Genomic DNA, 21407 nt, shown 5'->3' with positions numbered 1-21407 from the left:
GGGAGACTGCAGATCTGGCAACCCTAAGTAGCACCGCCTCTATTGTTAAAGGGACAGGATCCCACATTTCGGATCTACTTTGTCACACAGACAGACAAAAATTGCTCATAGAAATAACTCATGATGAAGATGAATTTACACGTTGCATTAACATGTGCTTTCTTTTAACCAGAGTCCAGATCCAATTACCTTTAAAACTTTAAAACACGTATGAAGAAGGTGGTAGTTAATCATCAGCAGATAATTGGTTTTCTGAATTAAAATAACTGGGAATCATTGTTTCAAATAAAGAGGGCAAAAACAGTAACAATGAAAAAAACCTTTATTGTTAGTAGGCAGATTGTGTTTACTGTGGAAGGTGCTACGGCTCGAAACAGTGAGGTGGATATTTGTTTACATTTTTCATGATTATCGCTTCACTCCAGTTGGGAAACCTCGTGGAAGTATGCACCCAGCATCTTGATTCCCTGAATGTAGTTGGATCTGAAAAAGGAAACACGAAAACACTCGAGCTTGGTAATCAGTGGATAGATGTGGTTGTTTCCAGTTACAATACATATACATCTAAAATCTTACTACTTTAAGATGGAAAATGTTAACAAGACCTTTCATTAAATTTAATATAACAAAGAGTGAATGATAGCAATCAACAGCCCTATATAAAAACCCTTAAAATTCCATGAAATAAGCCAACTTTTCAGTTCCTTGGAAATTTAACTATGCACTAAGACACACCTGTTGATTTTCTCATTCTGAGAATGAGCTCCATCATCAGATGATCCAACTGGTAGCAGCATAACATTACGCCCAGTGGCCTCCTGGAAAGTCAGGGTGACAGGGATGCTTCCACCCTCACGTGTCAGGTCTGGCTCCACACCAAATACTATAACACAACAGGGATGACAAGACAAAGTAACTAAGACATGTTCAAATGAGAACAACTTTGGCTTACTGTTCATACTCTTATTGTTTTCTAAGTTATTCTAAAAATAGAAACAAAAGCTTGTTTCTGGAAGGACATACAATTTTTGTCATTCAAAATTTTTTTCCAGTGCTTTCATCCATTCAAATGAATCTCTGTCTGTACCTGTTTTCATGGCCTTTCGTCCTGCCATGTAGTGTGGGTGGTTGAAGTCTGACACCCAGGCCTTGGCTCCATGGCCCATATAGACTTTCAGTTTGTTGGGGGTTCCCAATTCAGCAAATTTGCTTTGCAGATGGTCAATAACCTTGGAAATAAATAAGACAAAATTTGTCAAAACAAAGGGATTATGCAACAAAACAAAGTAACAAACAAGCACTTATGTAGTCTAAAAAATATGTAAAAAAATCTGATGTAAATGTTGCTTCCATTATGGGCTGATCTCATTAATTATTGTTCTGCAATGTGCATGAATAATAATTTATTAACCTTAGTTGAAATTCATTAGTAAAGATCCATATTCATTGAGTCAAAAACTATTTAGGCTTTTCTGTAAACCTGCTTTCCAGCAGAAATTTAGTTGTAGATGTCACATTCTTTCCAAATTACCACAATTGAATGAATCATATGTGACTCACAACCTCTGGACTGATGTCTTTGGCCAAGTTGTTGATTTTTCTTGCAGACTTATGCTTTTTCTACACATTCACAACGACAGTATTCAAGCCACATGTTGACGTTAAGATATTACCTGCTTCTCCACAATTTTGGGGTCCATGTCAGGGACGAGGCGGATGGAGAACTTTCCAGTGACCTTGCGGGGGATAACAGTCTTGGCTCCTGCCTCAGAGAATGCGCCTTCAATGCCATGAAGAGAAAGAGATGGGTACCTCCAGCGGTGCATCAGGATTTGCTCCTACAGGGCAAATATTAAAAACATACTGACATTAGGATGAATTTCCATTAAGCAACTCAAAGAAGTGGAGCAGTGATGCAAAAACAAGCTGTTTCTTGCCTTGGTGTCATGAAGCAGATGTTTAACTCCAACATCACTGCAGTACTCATCCAAATCAAAATCAATTTTCTCATACAGCTTTTTTTCGTCTTCTGTCAGAGGGGCCACATCATCACATACCCCAGGAACCAAAATCTTCCCCCTCCTGTCTATCAGACTGCCTGTTTGGAAAGTGACACAACAGAGTTCAAAACTCCTAGAGACCAACACACATTGGTGACCAGGGTTTTGACTCTAAAAGTACACTGAAGAGGGTTTTTATCATTCAATTTAGATTAACTAAACAGAGTCGCTTGCCCATAAGTGTGATTAGGTCAGTCATGGCCTCATGAACAGAGCCACCAAAAACTCCTGAGTGTAGGTCCTTCTCACAGCTCTCCACCTTTAAAGTTAAAAATAAACAGTTATTTTTATGAGTGGCATCAAAACAATTTCACTTAATGTTAGAATTCATTGCTACACTTCTGTTTTACTACTGTTTAATGAATAACAAAAAGAAATTAAGTAACTACAGTCTAACTTCACCTCAATAAAGAAGTAGCAGATTCCTCTCAGGCCATAGGTGATGCAGGGTTTCGTCTTGCCCAGCCAGTAGTTGTCAGAGATGCAGACATAGTCCACGTCTTTTAGGAAGGTGTCTTTTCGAGAAAACACCAGTTCATCCAGGCCCTCAGAACCAGATTCCTCCATCCCCTCAAAGCAGAATTTGATGTTGATGGGAAGCTCCTGCCACAATAAAGAAAAAATTGTTAAAGCTTCTATATATTTATATATCTATCCTCATCATCACTCACAGTGTGCAAGAAAAAGAAAGTTGCAAACAACTTTTTCTTGAGGTGAAACAATGCACCCTCAGATCATTTCATTTGGAAAATAGCACATTGAAAGATCCTGTCTGTGTTCACTGGAGCGCCCTAATTCATGCTAATTGTACAGTATGTCACCATTGTCAAATATTGATTCAGGGACAGGTAAATGTGATTCCAAAACAGCAAAAACAGGATGAGATTGTTTTTAATCATTAAATTGGTGCGTAGAAAAGACATGCAGCAGTGTTAACATAATCCTGAAGCCTACAGCCACTTATTCTACTGATGTTAAAGGTGATCAGTGAGAAATGGCCACAGAGATAATTCTGAGTGTGTTGAATAATTTCAGATCAACTATGTTATATCTAACTATCTTAGTTTTTCTTTTGTTTTATTAATAAACCACAACATTTTTTCAATCATTTCACTCAGTTTGTATTTAGTCAAAACAATAAAATTTCACAGCACACCCATGAATTCACACTGAATTCCTGTTTGACTGCTGATGTTTCCCATCACTGTTCAACCACACCCAACTATCAAAAACATTAAGAAGCAACATCACATTATTTTTGGTCTTCAAAACACAAACACTGTAGAGTGTCATTACTACATGAGTAAATGTCAAATTGTGATAGTAACTTCACCTGCTGGATCTTCTGGTAGGCCTCAATGCAGTTAAACCAGGCCAACACTGGACCCTTGTCATCAGTGGAACCTCTTCCATAGAGCTTGCCTGCAAAGAGATAACAATGTTTTAAAATTAGTTTGTCATTGTTAATGTTAACCTCACACAGGCACAGTTTAGGTTTGTTCAGTTCAGACTGTGACTGAAAACAAAGCTAATCACACCAAGCTGAGCCTGAATGAAGAACCACTTTTGAAGAGATGTTTGGATTTATTTTTTTTTTCTGTCTGGTGTCACCCTATTCTTATTAAACAGGATCTAAGAGTAGCCAAGGTCTCTTTTCATCCATTTTACTAACGCCGATAATTTCATTCTCTGGTCTATAAAGAAACCACTTCCTGGATTCTCTCTGGCTACAGAGCTTTTGCCTCAATCAAACAAAACACGGATATTTTTCTTTTATGGCGTAACTAGGTGAATGATACATACATAGTTACGTGCTTACACGTGACAAAAAGTATGCCTAGTTGGCCTAATGATATCGACTTAAACGCTGACTGAAAGCAAAAGATATGACAATATTTCGCAAGCAAGAGTAGAGTTTAACAGATGAGACAGGGGGAAGTGGATGTGCTGCTTTCTGTCATCTGACTATCATCAGAAAATGCACATTGTACTCTTACTCGAAGAACAGAAAAAGCCAACAAATTAAAGAATTAAGTTTCAATTAACTATTAGAAATATTTTTCAATGTTTGGAACAGAACAGGTGACTGTCCTAATCTGTTGTCAGTTTGTGTTGTTGAACATATGATGAACACACCCTCTTAAGATTGTTCCAGTGCAACTTTTGTTTTGTGTTAAGTCTCAGTGCACAGGCACCAACAAAAGAATGGTGCAATGTATTATTCTTGTTCTCCATTGATTCAAAGAAAATCGAAAGTGAGCAGCTAACACTGGGTCAACTAGATCTGCCAGTTTTGAGGATAATATGTGGCTAAGAACATGGGTCTAGCCTGAGGTAACTAGGCTGGACTTTGGAAATAGCTAGCCTGCTCTGATATGATCATAAGAACAAAGCTGATAAAAGTGCAAAGAACAAAGTCACTTTTATGAAGGACTGAAGAAAACAAAGCTGCTGACCAAAGACAGAATTTATACTGGGGTGTAAATGCCATTAAGCAGTTTTTGATGAATGTTTTTATTCAAACGTCATCGTTGACTCTCTACCAAACATGTTAATCATTTATTTCAGTTGTGATACAGTGAAATTGCAAAGCAAAATACAAAAGTGTAATCATTACATAGGAGACAAGAAACTGAGACCATTAGGATAAGTATATCATTCCTCATCTTGCATTCATGTCTCCTTCAATGGCTTCCAGTGAAATGGTGTCAATTTTCAAACTTCACTGAGAGCAAAGCAGTTTCATAGTAATTTTAGGCTAAAAGTAGCTGAAGGAGTTCTGCTCTTACCATCTTTCTCCACCAGAGTGAAAGGCTCTGTATCCCAGCCATCATCAAGACTGGCTGGCTGTACATCAAGGTGGCCATAGATACACACAGTCTTCTTACCCGGGTCTGACCCCAAACGCCCCAGGATGATAGGAGGTAGGGGGATCTCCTCTCCAGAGGGAAGCTGTATGAAAAAAATGGTCAATACAATGACTATAAATGCAATCATTATGTAGAAATTGTAGTAGATTTGAGGAAATGAAGGTTTCCAGAATGAAAATGTATTGTCTTAATCAAACAACAACAAACTAAGTGAAATGCTGCATTTTCATCTGCAATTGATAATACAGCAGATGGCAATTTCCTAAGATTAAGGTCTCACTTGTACTATCATGCAGCCTTACTTTCTGTTTGCCGATGTCCACCATCTCCACTGTTCCCCCCAGCCTCTCAATGTCCTTGGCTGCCATGTCCATCATCTTTTTGATGTCCCCACGCTTCTCTGGCCAAGCAGACACACTTGGGACTCCTACCCATTCAGCAAGGCGCTAAGAAAAAAAAGACTTGCATAAAATTTTGTGTCGAAGGTTGGTAGCTTTGCTCTTGAGAATGACAACTGTTATGCTTTCATAATGTTCACTAATTCATTATTTACAACATTAGTGAAACTCTAACTTAAGTTCAGTAAGTCCAACATTCAGTCGGAATAAAAATACTACACGACATAATCATGCCAAAAGCTCAGAATGAACTCACCTGCACATACAGATCCTGGTGTTCATCCACATACTTGAAAAGTGCTGGAAGGTGAGCCATCTTTGCAGCAACAGGAGGAACTGAAGGGAGAGCAGGCAGAGTGGTGTGAGAGTCCACCTCAATTCCTCTGCTATATTATGGAAGGACAAAGAACACACCCTCTTGCTAACTGCTGACTGCTGCTGTAATTCCAGCTTCTCTGTTGTGCATGCAGGGAGCAGGGCACGAGAGCAAGTTTATTAGCTAGTCTACTTTCCAACACTAAACACAGCTCACTGGCCCAGTGGTTTGAGTCTTCAGAGACAAAATATGAATTTACATAAGAATGTCATCCCTCCAAGCTGTCTGCCAATGTTGATTATCAATCACATCACTAAAAACTGCAGATGCTTGAACTTTAGTGAACTTTTGCCTGGCATCATTCTCTGAATTTTTCAATAAATTATGTTGCTTGGTGACTTTAATCAAACTGTGGCTAAAAAACTGATTTTTCAAGAGATAAGCTTGGGGAATGTCTGGGGACATTTTAAAGTTAAGCTGAATCTCTTTTGACCGCGCCGTGCATACATGAATACGTGTGATTGTATTTATTTGCCAAATAGACTGACTGCAAACGATGAGGCAGCTGACATTTAGTGAAGTTTGCGAGTTTCACTTCCATACGTTGGTACACCAGCACTTTATAACCGTGCATAACTTCAACTGTACTGCTGAAACTACTTAGCTGATGAAATTAGCACGTACCCAGAGCTTTAAAAAAAAAACAGAAAGAAGGAAAGAAAACAGCTGCAGTTAGATATAATCTCAAGCTAACAGAGAAGAAGAGAAGACCGATGTGATGCTAGCTGGCTCGGCTAACTCTGACTGCGTAACCGCAGCATCGTGACTTAAATCACTCAAAATGACAGCTCGCTCTTTGTGCCAAATTCAGAAAATCAATCAGCGATTCATTAATGGACTTCCTGTTCAGTTGAGAACAGCTGACTTAATCGTCAACATGTGACCGTCCTCACCTGACAGACGGTTCCTGGTTTGGTCATAGACGGACTGCAGTGAGTGTGTAAGGGGAAAACCGGAGGATGTATGGCCGCAAAGGATTGTGGGTCAGCGGTGACTGCTGAGTGACCGAGCCTGAGGCCGTCTGCAGGAAAGTGTCGTGTCTTCCAGAGATGTTGAAGATGAGGAGATTGGCCCTCCTCACTTAACACAGACATTTAAAACGGCCCATTTCAACAGCTGTGGACGTAAAACAGCACTCCTAGCAGAGACGTAAAGTTTTATTATTCAAGGACGGTAGTTCTCAAACTAAGGCATGTTTGAACAAAAATGAAGCAGTAAATTAGAACAATTTCTCTGTAGAAAACCAGAAAACTGCTTAAAATAAAAAAATACATCCAGTATCTTAACTAGATCGTGCAAGTGTCTGGTAGTCTTGGTTTCAGTTTTATCTCTTAACATTTGGTCTTTCTTTACCTCACTTTTATCCCATTTGTCTCATGCTTCCTTCTAAATAGAAATTTCATCTCTACCACTTTGAATGCTGGCTGAAATAGTTTTAAAACTTAGTTGAGCATTAAATATAAAGTTTTGAGTTGCAAGAAAAAAAAAAATCCCTACTGGTAAACCCCCCCCCAAAAAAAAAAAAAAAAAAAAAGTTTGTGCTATTCTGAAACAGCCCAACCTAAAGTTATTCTCATTGTCAAGATGAGAATTTATAACTAAAACTAGTTCTGACACTTTGGTCTGATGGGGGTGGAGTTCTGCTTTAAAGATAAAGATCTCAACTGTCAGTTTTACTATTCAAGTTGAGCACTCATATCCTTATTACTTTAACAGCCCCCTTATGTCTCTGAAATGGGTTATTTCCATCTTTGTGCTTCATGACTTTAGTCAAAACATACATTGCTACTGCATGGTCTTTAAATGCCATTTTGCATTTCGTAAGACCTGATTGTGACACTAAAGTCAGGTATGCCATACCAGAACCTTACAAAGAGTAACCAGAGACATGAACATGACTCCAATATCAAGCCAATAATTTGTTATTTTAATTTCAGCACTACAGACAGTTTCAACATGCTGAGGTTATACTTAATCTTGTCTTTATTAAAAAGTATAAAAAGTTTGATTGACTTCATTCTTTTTCTTCATCACTGCAATTCCTTATGGTGCCTAGAAGAGAGAACTTGATTAGACACTGGTTTAAAGAGTTCACATTGCCAAGATTGGTGACTCACCTTTCCATCAAAGCAGCGCTCTGCACATGTCTTTTCTGCAGGCCTACACACTTCTGAAGAGCACATGAAGTAGATCTGTAGGTTTTTAAATTAAAACATTAGAAGGATTTTATCTGGCAGCTAAAATCCCAGATTTACTACACAGCTGAGCAGAGTACCATAAGCCTTGCTGCTTAAGGCTCTGCCCCTACTCAGCCCATGCTGAATTCCAACTTGTTTAAGCGTGTAGCCAAGAAGTTTAACTCACCTCTTCATCAAGGTACTTGTTTGTCAGTTGATCCATAAATTGGAAAGCGGTGACTACAAAGCGCCTCTGGTGACGATTTGTGGGAAGGTCACTGACTTTAAGGATGGATACATTTGGATCAAGAGGGTTGGCACACCTATGATGCAAGCACAAGTTATTGCTAAATGTAATGAGAACAAGTGATTTTTATAAAGCCAGCAGGTAAAGTCATGCTTACCCCTCATAAACAAGCACCAGTGCATTCTTTGCAGAGCGGGGGTAAGCTAGACAGTAGTTAACAAGTATTACTGCATCTGGTTTAGGAGACTTCAAGCGTAGTTCAAGATACACTGGCTTGCCAAGGAGCAGTCGCAAGGGCTGATGGTAAGTTGGCAGGTAACTTGAGTATGTCTGGTCTGTTGGCATTGCAGCACAAAAACATGAATTGAACTAGAGTTGTTAAACTCACTCAGCCAGTTATGATTATTGCATTCATTTTAAAAATACAACCTTTAGCAATCCTCAGCTGGACACCATATAAACCACTGTTGACAACAGATGTTGGCACAGGAGAACTTGGGGTCTTAACCATGTAGCCAATGCTGGCCAGTGACTGGGAAACAGCACCACCTTTGCCGTAGCGGCACTCAACCATGAACCTAGGGAGAAGAGAAAAAAAGAAAAAAAAAGTGTGCATATTCAAGGGCAGCTCTAAGAGCATAAAACTAGGCTTGAACAGCAGTAGAGAAAACTATCATCTGAGCCACTAACCTAAGCGGGTCACTTCTTGTAATTATGCCATACTTAAGGTTGAGAGCTTGGACAACACTCTGCACTTCAGCCAGGTAGATCTTTGTCCCACCAACTTCCTGCAGAGAGATGTGTTCTTAGGGAGTGCATCATCATACAAGATGGTCGAAGTAGGAGCTGGCAGCAATCGCCAGAACACCAGCATGTTTAGCATTTCAGTGCGACTTTCCTTGATGACAGGTCAGGGTGACGTGTTGGACGACATGGTAATTGTTAAGTTCAAGAAACACTCAATGGGTGGCAGCATAGGCTTTAAACATGTGCAAATTAAATACCTCAAGAGTGACAGTAAAACTTAAGCCAGTTGGAGCAAGGGGATGGTCAAACTAGTCAGTACAACTAAAACATTACTATGGCAGGACATTTTTTCAAATACTATTGTGTAAGAGTCAGTCAGAAAGCACAACTTACATAGAAGTGAGTTCCACATTCTGTAACTTTGAATTTAAAAATGGCAACCTGGTCATTAAGAAAGACCGGTTTACAGTTTGTCCCAGGAATAACAAGCTTGGTGGGGTCAACAGGGATAGAGGCAGAATTGGAGCGAATGGCAAAAACAAAATGTTGATCTGCTGTGCACTCTGCAATTAGAAAAAGGCAGTTAGTCACAGGAGCTCTCAGTTTCAAGAATGGCTGAATTTGTCATTGGGAAAAAGAAACAGAAGCAATACCATCCATTGGATAGTAGCAGGCAGATGTATATAAATCCACACAACACCCCATCATCATACAAGCTGATGGCATAATTCCTAACTGGCCACAAGTCACCCTCTCCCCAATGGCGACACCACAATCTGGAAACAAAGAAGGGTTCAATATGCAACAGTTTACTTGAACGTTTAATTAGAAAAGCAATCTCCAGCCAAGACAGTTCAGGCTTGAGGTCAAGAATATTTCAGTCTAATTAAAGAACTCCCATTCAGTGCAATTTTATTCCATATAGGGTGAACTATATTAAACTAAAGTGAAATAATCTGCTGCATTACTTGTACTCACTTTTTGCTTTTGATGGTGGTGTTGTCGGTGGTGGTGTTGTTGAGTAAGGGCACACTTTGGGTTTGGCATTGGCACGAGGGAACAGACTGGAGTCACCTTTTAGACTTTCCTCACAAGATGCAGTAGCAACTTGAGTCGCACCAAACGCATCCGTATACAACAACTGCAGGCTGTAGCCGTTAGCCTGAAATCAGTTTGCATTAGAGTGACTGAACGGACTTGCAAGCAGGGCTGCAGTGATACATACAGCTGAATTATCTTGCCAGAAGTTTTGGAAGAGCCAAGTAAACAACTTACATATCTCACATTGCACCCAGTGAATGGGACAGTCAACGTGTTCTTGAAGAGGTTTACATCATAGCCACAAGACACAGGTGCATCCATGATAGGAAGCAGCTCTTTTGAGCCTGGAAAGGAATCATGGAAGGTTAATATGCAGTCAACAGAAATAACGATAACTACAAACAGGCAGAAAAGTCATGCACATACCCAAAACTTTCACTTCATCTAAGCGACCCGATGGCAGAAAAATCTGGAAGCCAGCTTCACTACAAATAACAGCTATTCCAGAAGAACTTGGACTGGTAGTGCTAGTCCAACTCCTCGGAGGTGGAGGAGCATTGACAAACTCCACCTGAAAGCTGCCGTCTGGACCGCTGACCCAGTTTCTTCCACCAAAATCATTTTCATTTTGGACTCCATGTAGAGCAAAAGGGTCAAAGTTGTCAGTGGTAGAATGGCCTTCAAATTCAGGCATTGCATCTTCAGGAATTTCTTCATCCTCAAACTCATTGTTATCTGAAAGGGAGCAGCCACCATTGTAGATTATTGGACACTAATTAAAATCTGAGCTATCAATGAGAGGGAAAAAAAAAAAAAAAAAAAAAAAAGTCATTTACAACGGCAGTAAGAAGATCACATAAGCCCCAATCTTCAGATGGCCTAGTTAAAACCGTACACATAATATAAATATTAAAATGAAACGTTTGAGAAGAGTTAAGGTGTTTTACCGGTGGATGTAAAGCTCGGAACGCCACCCCGCTGTCCGGCCTCATATAAACCGAGGAGCTGAGTTTGGTTGATCCGGGCCCAACCCTGCACTGAAGCCCACAGCAAGGTCCCAGACAGGACCAGCAGAACCGAGACCCTGAGCCCAGCCATGGAACCGAGTGAGAGGCAGTCTGCTGGCGCACAGCCCGGTATAAAGGCGCCGCTGATTGGTTGCGCCTGCTGCAACTGATTAAGGAGCTAATTAGTGATGTGTCGTTCGTGAACGATTCGCTCATTTTGAACTAATCTTTTGTATGGCTCGGAGTAACAAGTCATCTCAGTGGGTGATTCGTTCTTTTTTTTCCTGGTCCACGCATGTGCACCACAGGCTCAGATTCGTTCACGAACGGGTCTTTCTGCCAGCCGAGTCTCTGGTGTCTATGGAGGGGTCACTGGGGGTTGTGCTGTGTGTTACCAATCCAACACGATACAGATGGAGATTGCTGATCTATCACTTTTCTGCCATGTGCCTTGAGCAGCACAGTGGTGTAGCGCTTAGCGATGGCACCTCACAATAAGAAGGTCACGGTTTGATTCCCGGTGTGAGCTGCAATTAGTGAGGAGTGTAAAAGTAACTGAGATCGGAGCCTTGTAAGAATTTAGACCCGAAACTGGACCTCATTAGAGTTTGGTTCCAGTTTTTTTACACAATCTCAGATCAATGGTTCATCCATCTTGTCCTGCTTATCCATCTCCAGGTCACGGGGGGGGGGGGTGGCTGGAGCCAATTCCAGCTCACATTTGGTGAGGGGTCACCAGCCCATCACAGGGCCTATGCCAGATCAGATCAGTTACTAGAATATTAAGATGTGTCTAAGTATTTTATTGTGATATGAAATGGATTCCCTGGAAATTGCAAAACTCAGCTACTATTTCCCCGCTTATTAAAAAAAGATATGCAGGCAATTTTATTCATTGCAGTAAAAACAAAACAAAACAGAAATATTTCAGTGTGGCTGAAGACTTTATCACATAATTTTGAACAGACAAACATCCATAAAGTTTACAACTGCACCACAGATCAAAGAAATACTTTTTAAACACCAGGTTTTCTTTACTCTCCAGAGCCAATGAAGAGAAACAAAATAATTAAAAATCCTGGATGCATTTTAGTCATCAGACAAAGAAAAAAAAAAAAAAAAAAAAAAAAAGAAGAAGAAATCACTTGTAGGAATTTGCTTTATGTTTGGGCAAGAAGATGAAATTCTTTGGTACAGGTCCAAGGAGCATTTCACTGGAGAAGGAAGAAGATAAAAAGTTATAATCACAAAATGCATGAAATAAAATATTGATCTTAATGCAGTTTGGTATTGAATGGCATTCTTTAAAACATTTATCAGCTCACCTAATCCTGACCCAGTCTCCAACATTTTGACTAGCCATCAGAGTCTCCAAGTAGTTTCTGCCCATGTAGTACGGCGGTCGCTCATTGATTTTCTGAGGCACTCGCTCCAACAGGCCCACGGGAATATATCTGTAGTTAAAACAGTCCGATATTCAGGTTTTATCCAACGAGAATTAACAGAAATATTTGATGGTTTTGTTGCTACAGTTTAGTTCAGAATAATATTGAAAAAATACCACCAAAAAATCATGGCCATTTATATTTCAAAAGGTATCAAACACATTGATGAGTCTGAAACTGGGTCTATTTATATACTGTAATGTCACAGCATATACTCAACAGTAATAAATATCGCCTACATATGGCCGAAGAAATACAGTATGTTGACATGTACAGTGATGCTGACCTGCACATAAAGGAGAGCCACTCCAGCATGAAGGTACGCGTCTTCTCCACACCTCGAGTGTCACAGCCCCAGTGCTCCAGGCCAAAATTGGTGAAATCCTTGAGGATATCTAATCGTTCACTGGATGAGATGTCCCAGTGTCTGCTCTCCTTTATCTCAGTAAAGATCCAGGGCTTAATGAGAGCTCCCCTGAGGAGACAAAAGTAAAACATGCATAACTGACTGAACATTGTATTCAATTTCAAGTAAACAACAAAAATAACTAGGAAATGTAATGTGGAGTAACTCCTAAAAAAGGGACTTACTTTGCAAAAGTAAGAAAACACAAGGTAACATACACACTGATTACTATGCATAGTCACAATACCAATTATAGCAAATATGAAAATGGATGATAGTGGTGTCTAATTCTTTACAGGTACAGTTATGGCAGTTTATTATTTATTGTTAAATCCATATGGTGTACCTTGCAATCATTAAACCAGAGACTCCAGTCTCTCTTGCTTTCATGGCATCTTCATAAGACAAAATGTCTCCATTTCCTGGAATAATGAAATCAAGTTTCAGTTATTATTATTATCCAGTGGCCTGTGAAACATTTACAATATTGTGATCAAAAAATGTGCAACTGGCCCTTCTCCCCCACTAGATAAAGTCGTTTTCTTGTATTTATGTCCTTATTAACATTTTGCACATTAGCATGGTTCACAAATCCACATACCAAAAAGTGGGACAGGATTTGCCAGTTTGGAGCAGCTGGAAATATAATCCCAGTCAGCTAATTTAGTGTAGCGTTGCTCTCTGGATCGGCCATGCAGCTGCAAGAAAACAACAGCATCAGATCCATGGCATCATACAGTAGTCTGTCTTATTCATTAGCAGATATAAAAATAGCAGACAAAGGAAAATAAACTGTTTTTGTATGATTATTAAAAGACTTGGTACATCCCTGACAGATGAATCACTACCAAGTAAAACTAAATGAGTAAAAGGAAATAAGTGTAGATAAGCATTCAAAAAAACTGTTCTTAGATATTATTTAACAATTCGTTGTGTTGCTCCAATCTATTAATTTTTCTGTGACTAAAACACTTACAGTGATCATGGAAACGCCCCAATTTTTCATCTCTGGGATGAGTTTGTGTGCAACGTTGCTCTTCTCCTGAACCCCAGTGCGGATCTTGACTGTTAAAGGGACATCAAGGACCTTCAGAAAGAGATAGCTATGTTTTAATTTGGTCTTTGTAATACAACACATTTCCATTGTGGCAATATTATGCCTCACTAAAAACAAAATATATAATATTTTAAAACAGAACAAGCGCAAACTTACATAGTTCATTCCCTTGACGATCTGTTCAAATTTTCTGGTGCGTGTCATCAAGCCACAGCCTCCGCCCTGATGAGGAAGAACAAAAACACCACTTGTGTTTCTTACTTTATCATGATTATTCACCTTAAGTAACCTCTTTTATTTATCTACAAATAGTATCAATAAACGTGCATTAATTAATTAACACAACTGCAACTGTCCATAAATTGAACTCGAGCAACCTGGTTAAATGAAGGTTTACCTTCTTGTAGACAAGCTCAATGGGGCATCCAGAGTTGATGTCCACAAAATCAACATCAGTATTGTTGTTGATTAGCTCTGCACACCTCGTCATGGTGTCGGGGAAGCAGCCCTCTACCTGAAGACACAGTTTGGACCTCAGAAATGAAGCACTCTCACACAAAAACGTCTGTTCATGAAGAAACACCACATTTCTGACCGCCACGTGAGCCGAGTCGTGCAACAACTCTGAGAAGTTTTGACATCTTCCAGCGATCGCCTTACCTGCACTCCAAACAGATCTTCACTTTCATGCCTTTTGAGGAGGGCCCACTCCGACTGCTGCCCCTGTAGCAGGTTTGTGCACATGGCCATCTCCCCGCAGGTGATGTCTACACCAAATCGCTTGCACACACGACGGAAAGGTAGATTTCCACACTGAGAAGAATGTGTTTATTTTTAAATATGAATAAATTCCCTGCATTTAAACTTTAAATTATTACATTATTTTATTATTAAGTTGGAACAGTTTTGAATCATTTGACATATTGACACTGAGTTCAATATTAGGTTTGATATTTGTACTTACAGTTGTTAGAGGAGCAAGGTAGAGTTTGTCTTTAAAGTCCACCTTAAACACAGAAGCAGAACTAAATACTGTTTATCCATGAATAAACGCTGTCTTCTAATATTCTATACATTTTTGTAACAAGAAAATTATTATGCCTCCCTTGAGGTAGCCACCAAATTAACTAAAAAATAAGATTTTAGGGGAGAGACAGTGGGAGGAGATATACCTGTTTCTTTTCACAAAAGCGCAACTTGATGATATCTACATCAGTCAGTGGACCAACAGTCTTCACTGGAGGCTGTTTGTCTAGAATGGCCTGCAGTTCATTAAAGAGGAAACAAGAAAAAATAGCTGCGAACCAACTTGCAAAGCCAGACACACACCTTTGTCACCTGACAGACTGGAATAAAAAGTAGGTCTAAATAGATGTTTGTACCTGTGTCTCTGCTTCAGTACACTTAAGCTGCTCTCCTCCTGCTGGAGCAGCAGAAACTTCAGCTGCACAAGCTTCACCTGGGAGTGTAAGAGAACTGAATTATAAAACCAAATTCACATATACTTACATTATACACATGGACATTTTTTTAATTAAATATGTCTCTTTTGAAAATATTTATTTAAACTAAAAAAGCATGTTTCAATGAGCAGCTCTTTCATCACGGACACAGATTCTTACACTTGATTCAAAACCCGTTCAACTCAAATTATTCAAAACTGCCTGCTGTCAAGTGTGCTGATGTAATAACAGCAATATTCCTTAAGGAAATTTGTGTTGAAGTTTATCTGTGTGCAAATGTGATTTACTCAGGTAAATCTATCTAGATCTGCATACCATTCCCCTGCTGTGCTGTTTTGTTTCTGTTGTTTGAAAGTGTTTTCAGGTACTCTTCCGACTTTTTGAAGGCCACTGAACGTTTCCTTAGACGATTTTGGAGGTCTTTACTCAAGCTGTTCTTCACCGGATTCCTGTCATGGGTCTTCACTAGATCTGTGTTCTCCATGGTTTTGAAGTCAGATGTTGTGTGCGCCTTGGCAAAGCGGCAGGAGAGGCCATAAGTACACTTTCCAAAAGTATCATAAAGGTAGCAGCTTTGCCCAATGTCAGCAGGTTTACAGGCCATGTACTGAGCAACGTCATGCTCGAAGTGGCATTTGTCTCCAAAGGGGCATTCCCTGTTGTCCTGTATGAATGGGACACATTATGACAGTAATGATCAGATGGCACAGTTGTGTGTCATTTATTATTGGTCAATTAAAATTGTATTTACCTGAATGACTGAGAGACACAGACGCTTCTCATCATAGGTAGTGGGTTTAGTGTGTGGCCTTGATTTATTTTGTCCTCGAAGGCGTTTACCATCTGGCTTTCCTTGCGTACTTTTTTCTTCAGTGTCTAGTTTCAGCTTCTTAGCTTCAGGTTCCTCCCCACCAACCTCCTTTGTGTCCTGGCCACTGGCCTTTTCTCCTTTTGAGCCCCTCCATTCAGAGTCAATAAACCCATGAAATTTTTCCTTAGTTGTTAGGAATCTGAAATTAGAAGAAGAAACATGAACTTCATCACTTAAGCAAAAACACTCTTCACATCTTCCTGTCCTCAAAACTGCAGCAGCAAGTCCATAGTGAAATAGAGCCAAGTGCATTTAGTAAAGCTTAAAGAGGCTTTTTGCTGACTGTTTAGTTTTCTTTGCTTCATCAGACAAAGCAGCAGACAGCATGAGGGGGAAGGGGCAGCGCTTCAAAGTATGAGTCTGTGCTATTGGAAATAAAGGTGGACTGTTCTTTTCAGATGTTGAAGTCTGACAATGCTAAACTAATGTTTAATCAGCTGTCACATCTGACTTTAGAGTCTGCTTCCAAAACACAAACACTTCACATCTCATGGATGAGTGGATTTCCACCACTTTGGTGTGAAACTCAGTTTGATTTTTACGTGAGCCATAAATGGAAAGTTGCTTACTCTGGTCTGATGGCAGCTTCACCCTTTACAGCCACATTTGTCCCCTTTTCAGTAGCTTCTGCTGCTGCTTTTTCCATCACACCTTCAAAGGCTTTTCCTCCCTGTCCTTTTTCTGAAACACATAGATGCATCATGTTATGTTAAATCGAAAAACCGGATGGCAACTATCATCATCTCATGATCCTGGGCTTGTCCTTATGATCAGATATAGTTTGGTCTAACACACTATGTTGTGCACTCAAGGAACCTGGTTATTAGTGCACTTACACACATTGGCACAAAAATATGAAAGTAAGGGGCACAAGGATATGAAACAGATGACATTTTTAATAATATATAAAAGTCATGATTAAGATCCTGCCTCACCCTATTATAGATGACTTAATTTTACCTTTTCTCCGTGTAATGTCTGTATTAGTCAGGTTGTATGGTCCAGTTTAATAACCCATATTATTCAAAGTATTGACCTCCAAGGTTGTCGGACTAATTATGCTACAGTAGTATAATTTTCTGCAGGTGTTAAATAAATGGAGCTATCCGGAGCCTAAAATCAGGCTAACAGCTAACAGAAACCTGCTAACGCCTGTAAAGCACCAGACAAAAACTGACCTTATACTTTCAAAAGGTGTCGTCAAAACCTCTTGCTAAACGAGTAAAGCCAACTTTCACTCCACTTCTGTTTCTTACCCTCCGACGGAAAGCAGTAATCCGCCAGCGTGAGGAGAAGGTTGTGCAGCCAGAGTTAATGTCCGTGGTGAACTGCGGCAACGACAAGGTTCCGCAGTACGGAAGAAACAGCCCGGCCCTCAGATTTAACTATTCCTAACCATTATTTACTATAAAACCACTAATAAAATCATGTTCATTTAAGTCTGTTGTCAGAAGGTGAAACAGGAACCGTTTACCCCTGTGAATTAACTTGCATGGTTATCTCTCAAAATGATAGACCCCTTCCATATTACCAAAAACAGACAAAACAAGCACAGTGTTATTGATTACACGTTTACATAAGACTGTAAAAAGAACAGGGGTATAAATGGGAAAATGGAGCCAAGCTTTATGCCCCTGTTTGCAAAAATTACTTTTATTTCTAGATTGCTTCACACATGAATTACACTACATTCTCATCAATAAACTACTTGGAATTGGAACCGAAACTGTCAACAGTGAATTCATTTATTTGTCAGGCAACATAAAATTAAGTGAGACCTATCTGGAACTTGGTTTTTTATTTTTGGTCTTTTTTCAAAAATGTCAAACACTCCCAACCTTGTTTGGTTAACTAAAAAAATCTTTCACTTCCAGACAGCTGAAGATTTTAGTTGAGAAAGTCATGTCCACAATTTTTTGAGAGTTTAGAAACCAAGCAATCAATTATCAATGGCAGATTAATAGATAAAGAAGATTGACTGCATTACAGTAAAAGATATTAAATACCAGATGACATGATTATCCTCAATATAACTTCAAATAAAACTAGCAGCCAATGTCTGATGTCACAAGCAAGCACATTCATTAATCCTGCAAGGCAGCAAGTTTCTCTATTTTTGCAGCAAATCGCTTCTTGCTAGAATCCAGGATGCTGATGCCATTCTTCTGGAAGTCATATCCCAACCTCTGCAGTTCTTCTATTCGCCCTGTGATGTTTGCTGTGCTGTATTCCAAAACCTTCGGCTTGTCCACTATCTGCTGCATTGTTATTCCTCCTTTCAGGAGACAGTCCAGTTTAGAGCTCAGTGTTGTTAGTCCAATGTACAGAACCATTGGATAGCTAATGATCAGTTTCTTAATGACGTCTTTATGACACCCAAGTGAAGCCATCTTCTGCTGAAGGCCATTAAAATTCTTTTTCAAATATTCATTTGAAAGGTCCAGAATTTCTGCTCCAGGGCCTTGTAAAAGAGCCAACAGTTCTGAATCGCCCATCTTAAGAGATGTTCTCAGGTTAACAACATTTGTCCTGACTCTCTTTGTGCTTCGGATGAGAATGTAAACGTTTTGGGATATGACAGCTTTGGCGAACTGTTCTGGATTCTTCCCGCCAAGCTCTACACATATGTCTTCCAGACACTTCACCATCTGCTTGTTGAGCTCCAAGCTGTTGGAGAAAGTCCGAGGAGCTGTGGTCAGCATCCGATGCAGGTCTTTTGTGCTCAGTCCCAGTGAGATGAGAAAAGCTATGTTCTTCTCCAGGTTCCCGTTATCACACGACCGGAAGAATGACTCAGGTGAACGTTCCAGGATGGTCACAATTTCTGAATCAGTCTTGAAAATGTTTCTCCACAAGTCCCAGCGCTGATCTAAGTGTTCAATCGACCGCATGATGGCACGAGGGTAACGGGATATGATGCTGGCGATTACCCTGCAGCTGGCACCTTTGTTTTGCAGAAACTGAGCAAGCCCATTCTCGTTAGTGGAGGTTTTACGAAGCACTCCAGGCTGACGCTTGCGTACCATCTTCACATCAACTCCCAAGAGATTCAGGCTTTCCAGCAGAGATTCATTCTCTGTATTCACCGGTGGCTTCAACTTATCATTTCCAGTAGGATCACTGCAAAGCGTCCTGGGAAGGCGCACTGATGTCAGCCGTTCTGTGATGGGCCCAAAGCTGTGCTGTGACGCCAATGACCAATGGAGGCCGAGTAGAGTTCTTAATCTAGGTACCATCGCCATTTTCAATGAGGAGGGCTACACTTTGACATCACTGCCAGTGTAAGTGAAGATAAAAAAAAAAAAGAAAAGAAAAACAAACATGACATATTCAGCCAAGGACTCCAACGCAATTTAACACAACTGACAGAAATAACAGCATCTTGAAAACACAATGACAACATCTTAACAAACTCAGATCCTTAACCTTAAAAAAATAATGGAAATAACAGCATCTGTGAAAATCCTGTACTGCAGGAAAAGGTTAAACTTTACTTGAGAAAGTGTTATCGTGATAACATCTACCTAACATCATCTTATAGTGAGAGGAAGGGTACTAAATATCTTTTTATATTATTTTTAAAGATCAAGTATTACAATAAGTGCATTAACACATCTACATAATTTCTCTGCTGTCACTGGTTGACTTTTAACTTGTGTTTCATGTAATGGGATAAAAAGCATACATTTAAAGTAGTCAAGTCAATGCAGCACTGATACTGTACACCAACAATGTTACTTGCAATAACATTAATCCAAACTGAATGTAAAGTCCTGACCAAGCAGAGAGGCCTCAGCTGTTAAAGAGTCTACATAATTTACTAAAAGACAGAAACCCAATCCACAGCACATACCACGAACATGACTTTAAATCTTCTCTCGGAGAGCTGCCCTCATGCCTGTCAGCGGGGTAAGTGTGTTTTTCAGCAGCGGAAACCAGAAATCTGAAGGTGTGTTGTCGATTAGCGCCTTCTAGCGCCTAGGAGGGTTAACCCTAACCCTAACAATTCATTTTCAGCCACTAGATGGAAGCAAAGTTATAAGTGTCAGCATGAGAAACCCATGAGGAAATCTGAATACATCTTGCATGATAAATTAACAAAATAAATGTTCACTAAATCAGTGAATTAATTAAAATGCTATTGTCTGTATGTTTCACTTCTACAGTGTTTACAAATGTTGGATTATGTTTACTGTGTAATGTGTCCATGCTCTTAGAAGAATTTATGTAAAACTCATACTTTTAGTGCATATGGCTGTGTTATGACAATGAGATATGATAAATGATATATGATGAATTTAAAGCTTTGAATTAAAAAATACAATATTCTCCCTATGTATAAGACTGTTGGTTACAGACATTACTGCTCAGTTTGATGTCAACCATACGGGATGCAAGAAACCATTTGCCATTTGTTGCTGTTCACGTCATGCCACTGTAAAAAGCTGCTGACCCAATGCCTCTCTACTGATGAGCCCCACCACTTATGAATATTTTAAAACAGCACAATGATACTGTCATTATGCAAATGAACTTCCACTTCACTGCTGTATGATTGAAGCAACTGCTGTGCATTAGACAAAAGAGCTTCCGCCATGTTATACTGAAAAGCACCCCCATTTCTATTTATTGCATTCATCAACAGGGCCCAGTTTTTTTTCTACGAACACACCCAGTTAAACGTTTTTGGGTTTTGGTTTGTTTTTTTCATCCTTGTTCAAAGCATTTTGACTGGGTAATGATGTGACTGAATGAAACTCCCATGACTTACACCATTGAATGGTTTAATCATTTTCAGTGTAGCAAATAATGAGAGGGCAAAGTGGTTGGGGCAATAGATTGTTGAATTAGATAAGAGGGAGTGAATCAGACCCCAGGGCCTCTCAAACTAAACCTAATCCAGTCTAATACAGCTGGTCAGTCTGTCTTATACCAAAGATTTGACTCATGCCACATGCATGGTAATTTTTCAAAATAAAGTATCTTCCAGTGACACATCTGCAGAGGCAATGCAGCTTTGGTGGCCTAATAGACACAGGGCTGTCAAAGCTGTCAAAGGGGCAGCAGTTGAGACCAGGCCTCAGTCCCATGTGCCCCTCCTGAGCTTCAAGCATTTGCTGTTGCCTGTATGAGCAAGTAGGAGCAAGTCTAACCTGATGCACAATTCAGACACAACACCGCTGTTGTGTTTTTAATATTACATGGAATCCAGTCCTTATCCATTTGTTGGGGTCTCCTTGGT

At 39.8% G+C, this 21407-nt stretch overlaps 4 protein-coding genes across 9 annotated transcripts; all 4 read right to left on the bottom strand.

Annotated features, from left to right (window-relative positions):
- Positions 1-304: 304 nt before the first annotated feature.
- Positions 305-6678, bottom strand: cndp2 (carnosine dipeptidase 2). Of its 4 annotated transcripts, XM_029513934.1 has the most exons (12): positions 6598-6678; positions 5585-5664; positions 5233-5376; positions 4850-5012; positions 3394-3482; positions 2463-2663; positions 2235-2319; positions 1938-2098; positions 1674-1838; positions 1088-1229; positions 736-883; positions 417-483 (listed from the first exon to the last, which is right to left on the bottom strand). In XM_029513934.1, exons 2-12 carry the CDS (start codon positions 5642-5644, stop codon positions 417-419), a joined length of 1425 nt encoding a protein of 474 aa, XP_029369794.1. In that variant the 5' UTR covers positions 5645-5664; positions 6598-6678. The 4 variants fall into 4 exon arrangements, with proteins under 4 accessions (XP_029369796.1, XP_029369793.1, XP_029369797.1 ...); XM_029513936.1 differs by lacking the exon at positions 6598-6678 and having other exon boundaries at positions 305-483; positions 2235-2311; positions 2458-2663; positions 5585-5846; XM_029513933.1 differs by lacking the exon at positions 6598-6678 and having other exon boundaries at positions 305-483; positions 5585-5644.
- A 1056-nt stretch (positions 6679-7734) lies between these two features.
- On the bottom strand, positions 7735-11014 carry LOC115051422 (zona pellucida sperm-binding protein 4-like). Its single transcript, XM_029514815.1, has 11 exons — positions 10864-11014; positions 10343-10651; positions 10151-10260; positions 9854-10037; positions 9529-9651; positions 9269-9438; positions 8819-8916; positions 8558-8706; positions 8286-8463; positions 8069-8204; positions 7735-7896 (listed from the first exon to the last, which is right to left on the bottom strand). The coding sequence occupies exons 1-11, from the start codon at positions 11012-11014 to the stop codon at positions 7735-7737; spliced, it is 1770 nt and encodes a 589-aa protein (XP_029370675.1).
- Positions 11015-11835: 821 nt separating this feature from the next.
- Positions 11836-20034, bottom strand: dus3l (dihydrouridine synthase 3-like (S. cerevisiae)). Of its 3 annotated transcripts, none has more exons than XM_029514041.1 (16): positions 20019-20034; positions 16735-16846; positions 16046-16304; positions 15610-15958; positions 15214-15290; positions 15004-15093; positions 14796-14837; positions 14492-14644; positions 14229-14345; positions 13988-14053; positions 13751-13861; positions 13376-13472; positions 13121-13196; positions 12655-12843; positions 12249-12377; positions 11836-12137 (listed from the first exon to the last, which is right to left on the bottom strand). In XM_029514041.1, the coding sequence occupies exons 2-16, from the start codon at positions 16809-16811 to the stop codon at positions 12065-12067; spliced, it is 1905 nt and encodes a 634-aa protein (XP_029369901.1). In that variant the 5' UTR covers positions 16812-16846; positions 20019-20034; the 3' UTR covers positions 11836-12064. The 3 variants fall into 3 exon arrangements, with proteins under 3 accessions (XP_029369901.1, XP_029369898.1, XP_029369900.1); XM_029514038.1 differs by lacking the exon at positions 20019-20034 and adding an exon at positions 17344-17478; XM_029514040.1 differs by lacking the exon at positions 20019-20034 and adding an exon at positions 17422-17459.
- mterf1 (mitochondrial transcription termination factor 1) lies at positions 17949-20083 on the bottom strand. The gene is made up of 2 exons (XM_029514042.1): positions 20019-20083; positions 17949-19438 (listed from the first exon to the last, which is right to left on the bottom strand). The coding sequence occupies exon 2, from the start codon at positions 19405-19407 to the stop codon at positions 18250-18252; it is 1158 nt and encodes a 385-aa protein (XP_029369902.1). The 5' UTR covers positions 19408-19438; positions 20019-20083; the 3' UTR covers positions 17949-18249.
- Positions 20084-21407: the final 1324 nt, after the last annotated feature.

Source organism: Echeneis naucrates, chromosome 11 (genome assembly GCF_900963305.1).
Source record: "Echeneis naucrates chromosome 11, fEcheNa1.1, whole genome shotgun sequence".
Lineage (NCBI taxonomy): Eukaryota > Metazoa > Chordata > Actinopteri > Carangiformes > Echeneidae > Echeneis > Echeneis naucrates.
Note: the sequence above shows the minus strand (reverse complement) of the source record. Positions and strands in the feature narration are given on the sequence as shown.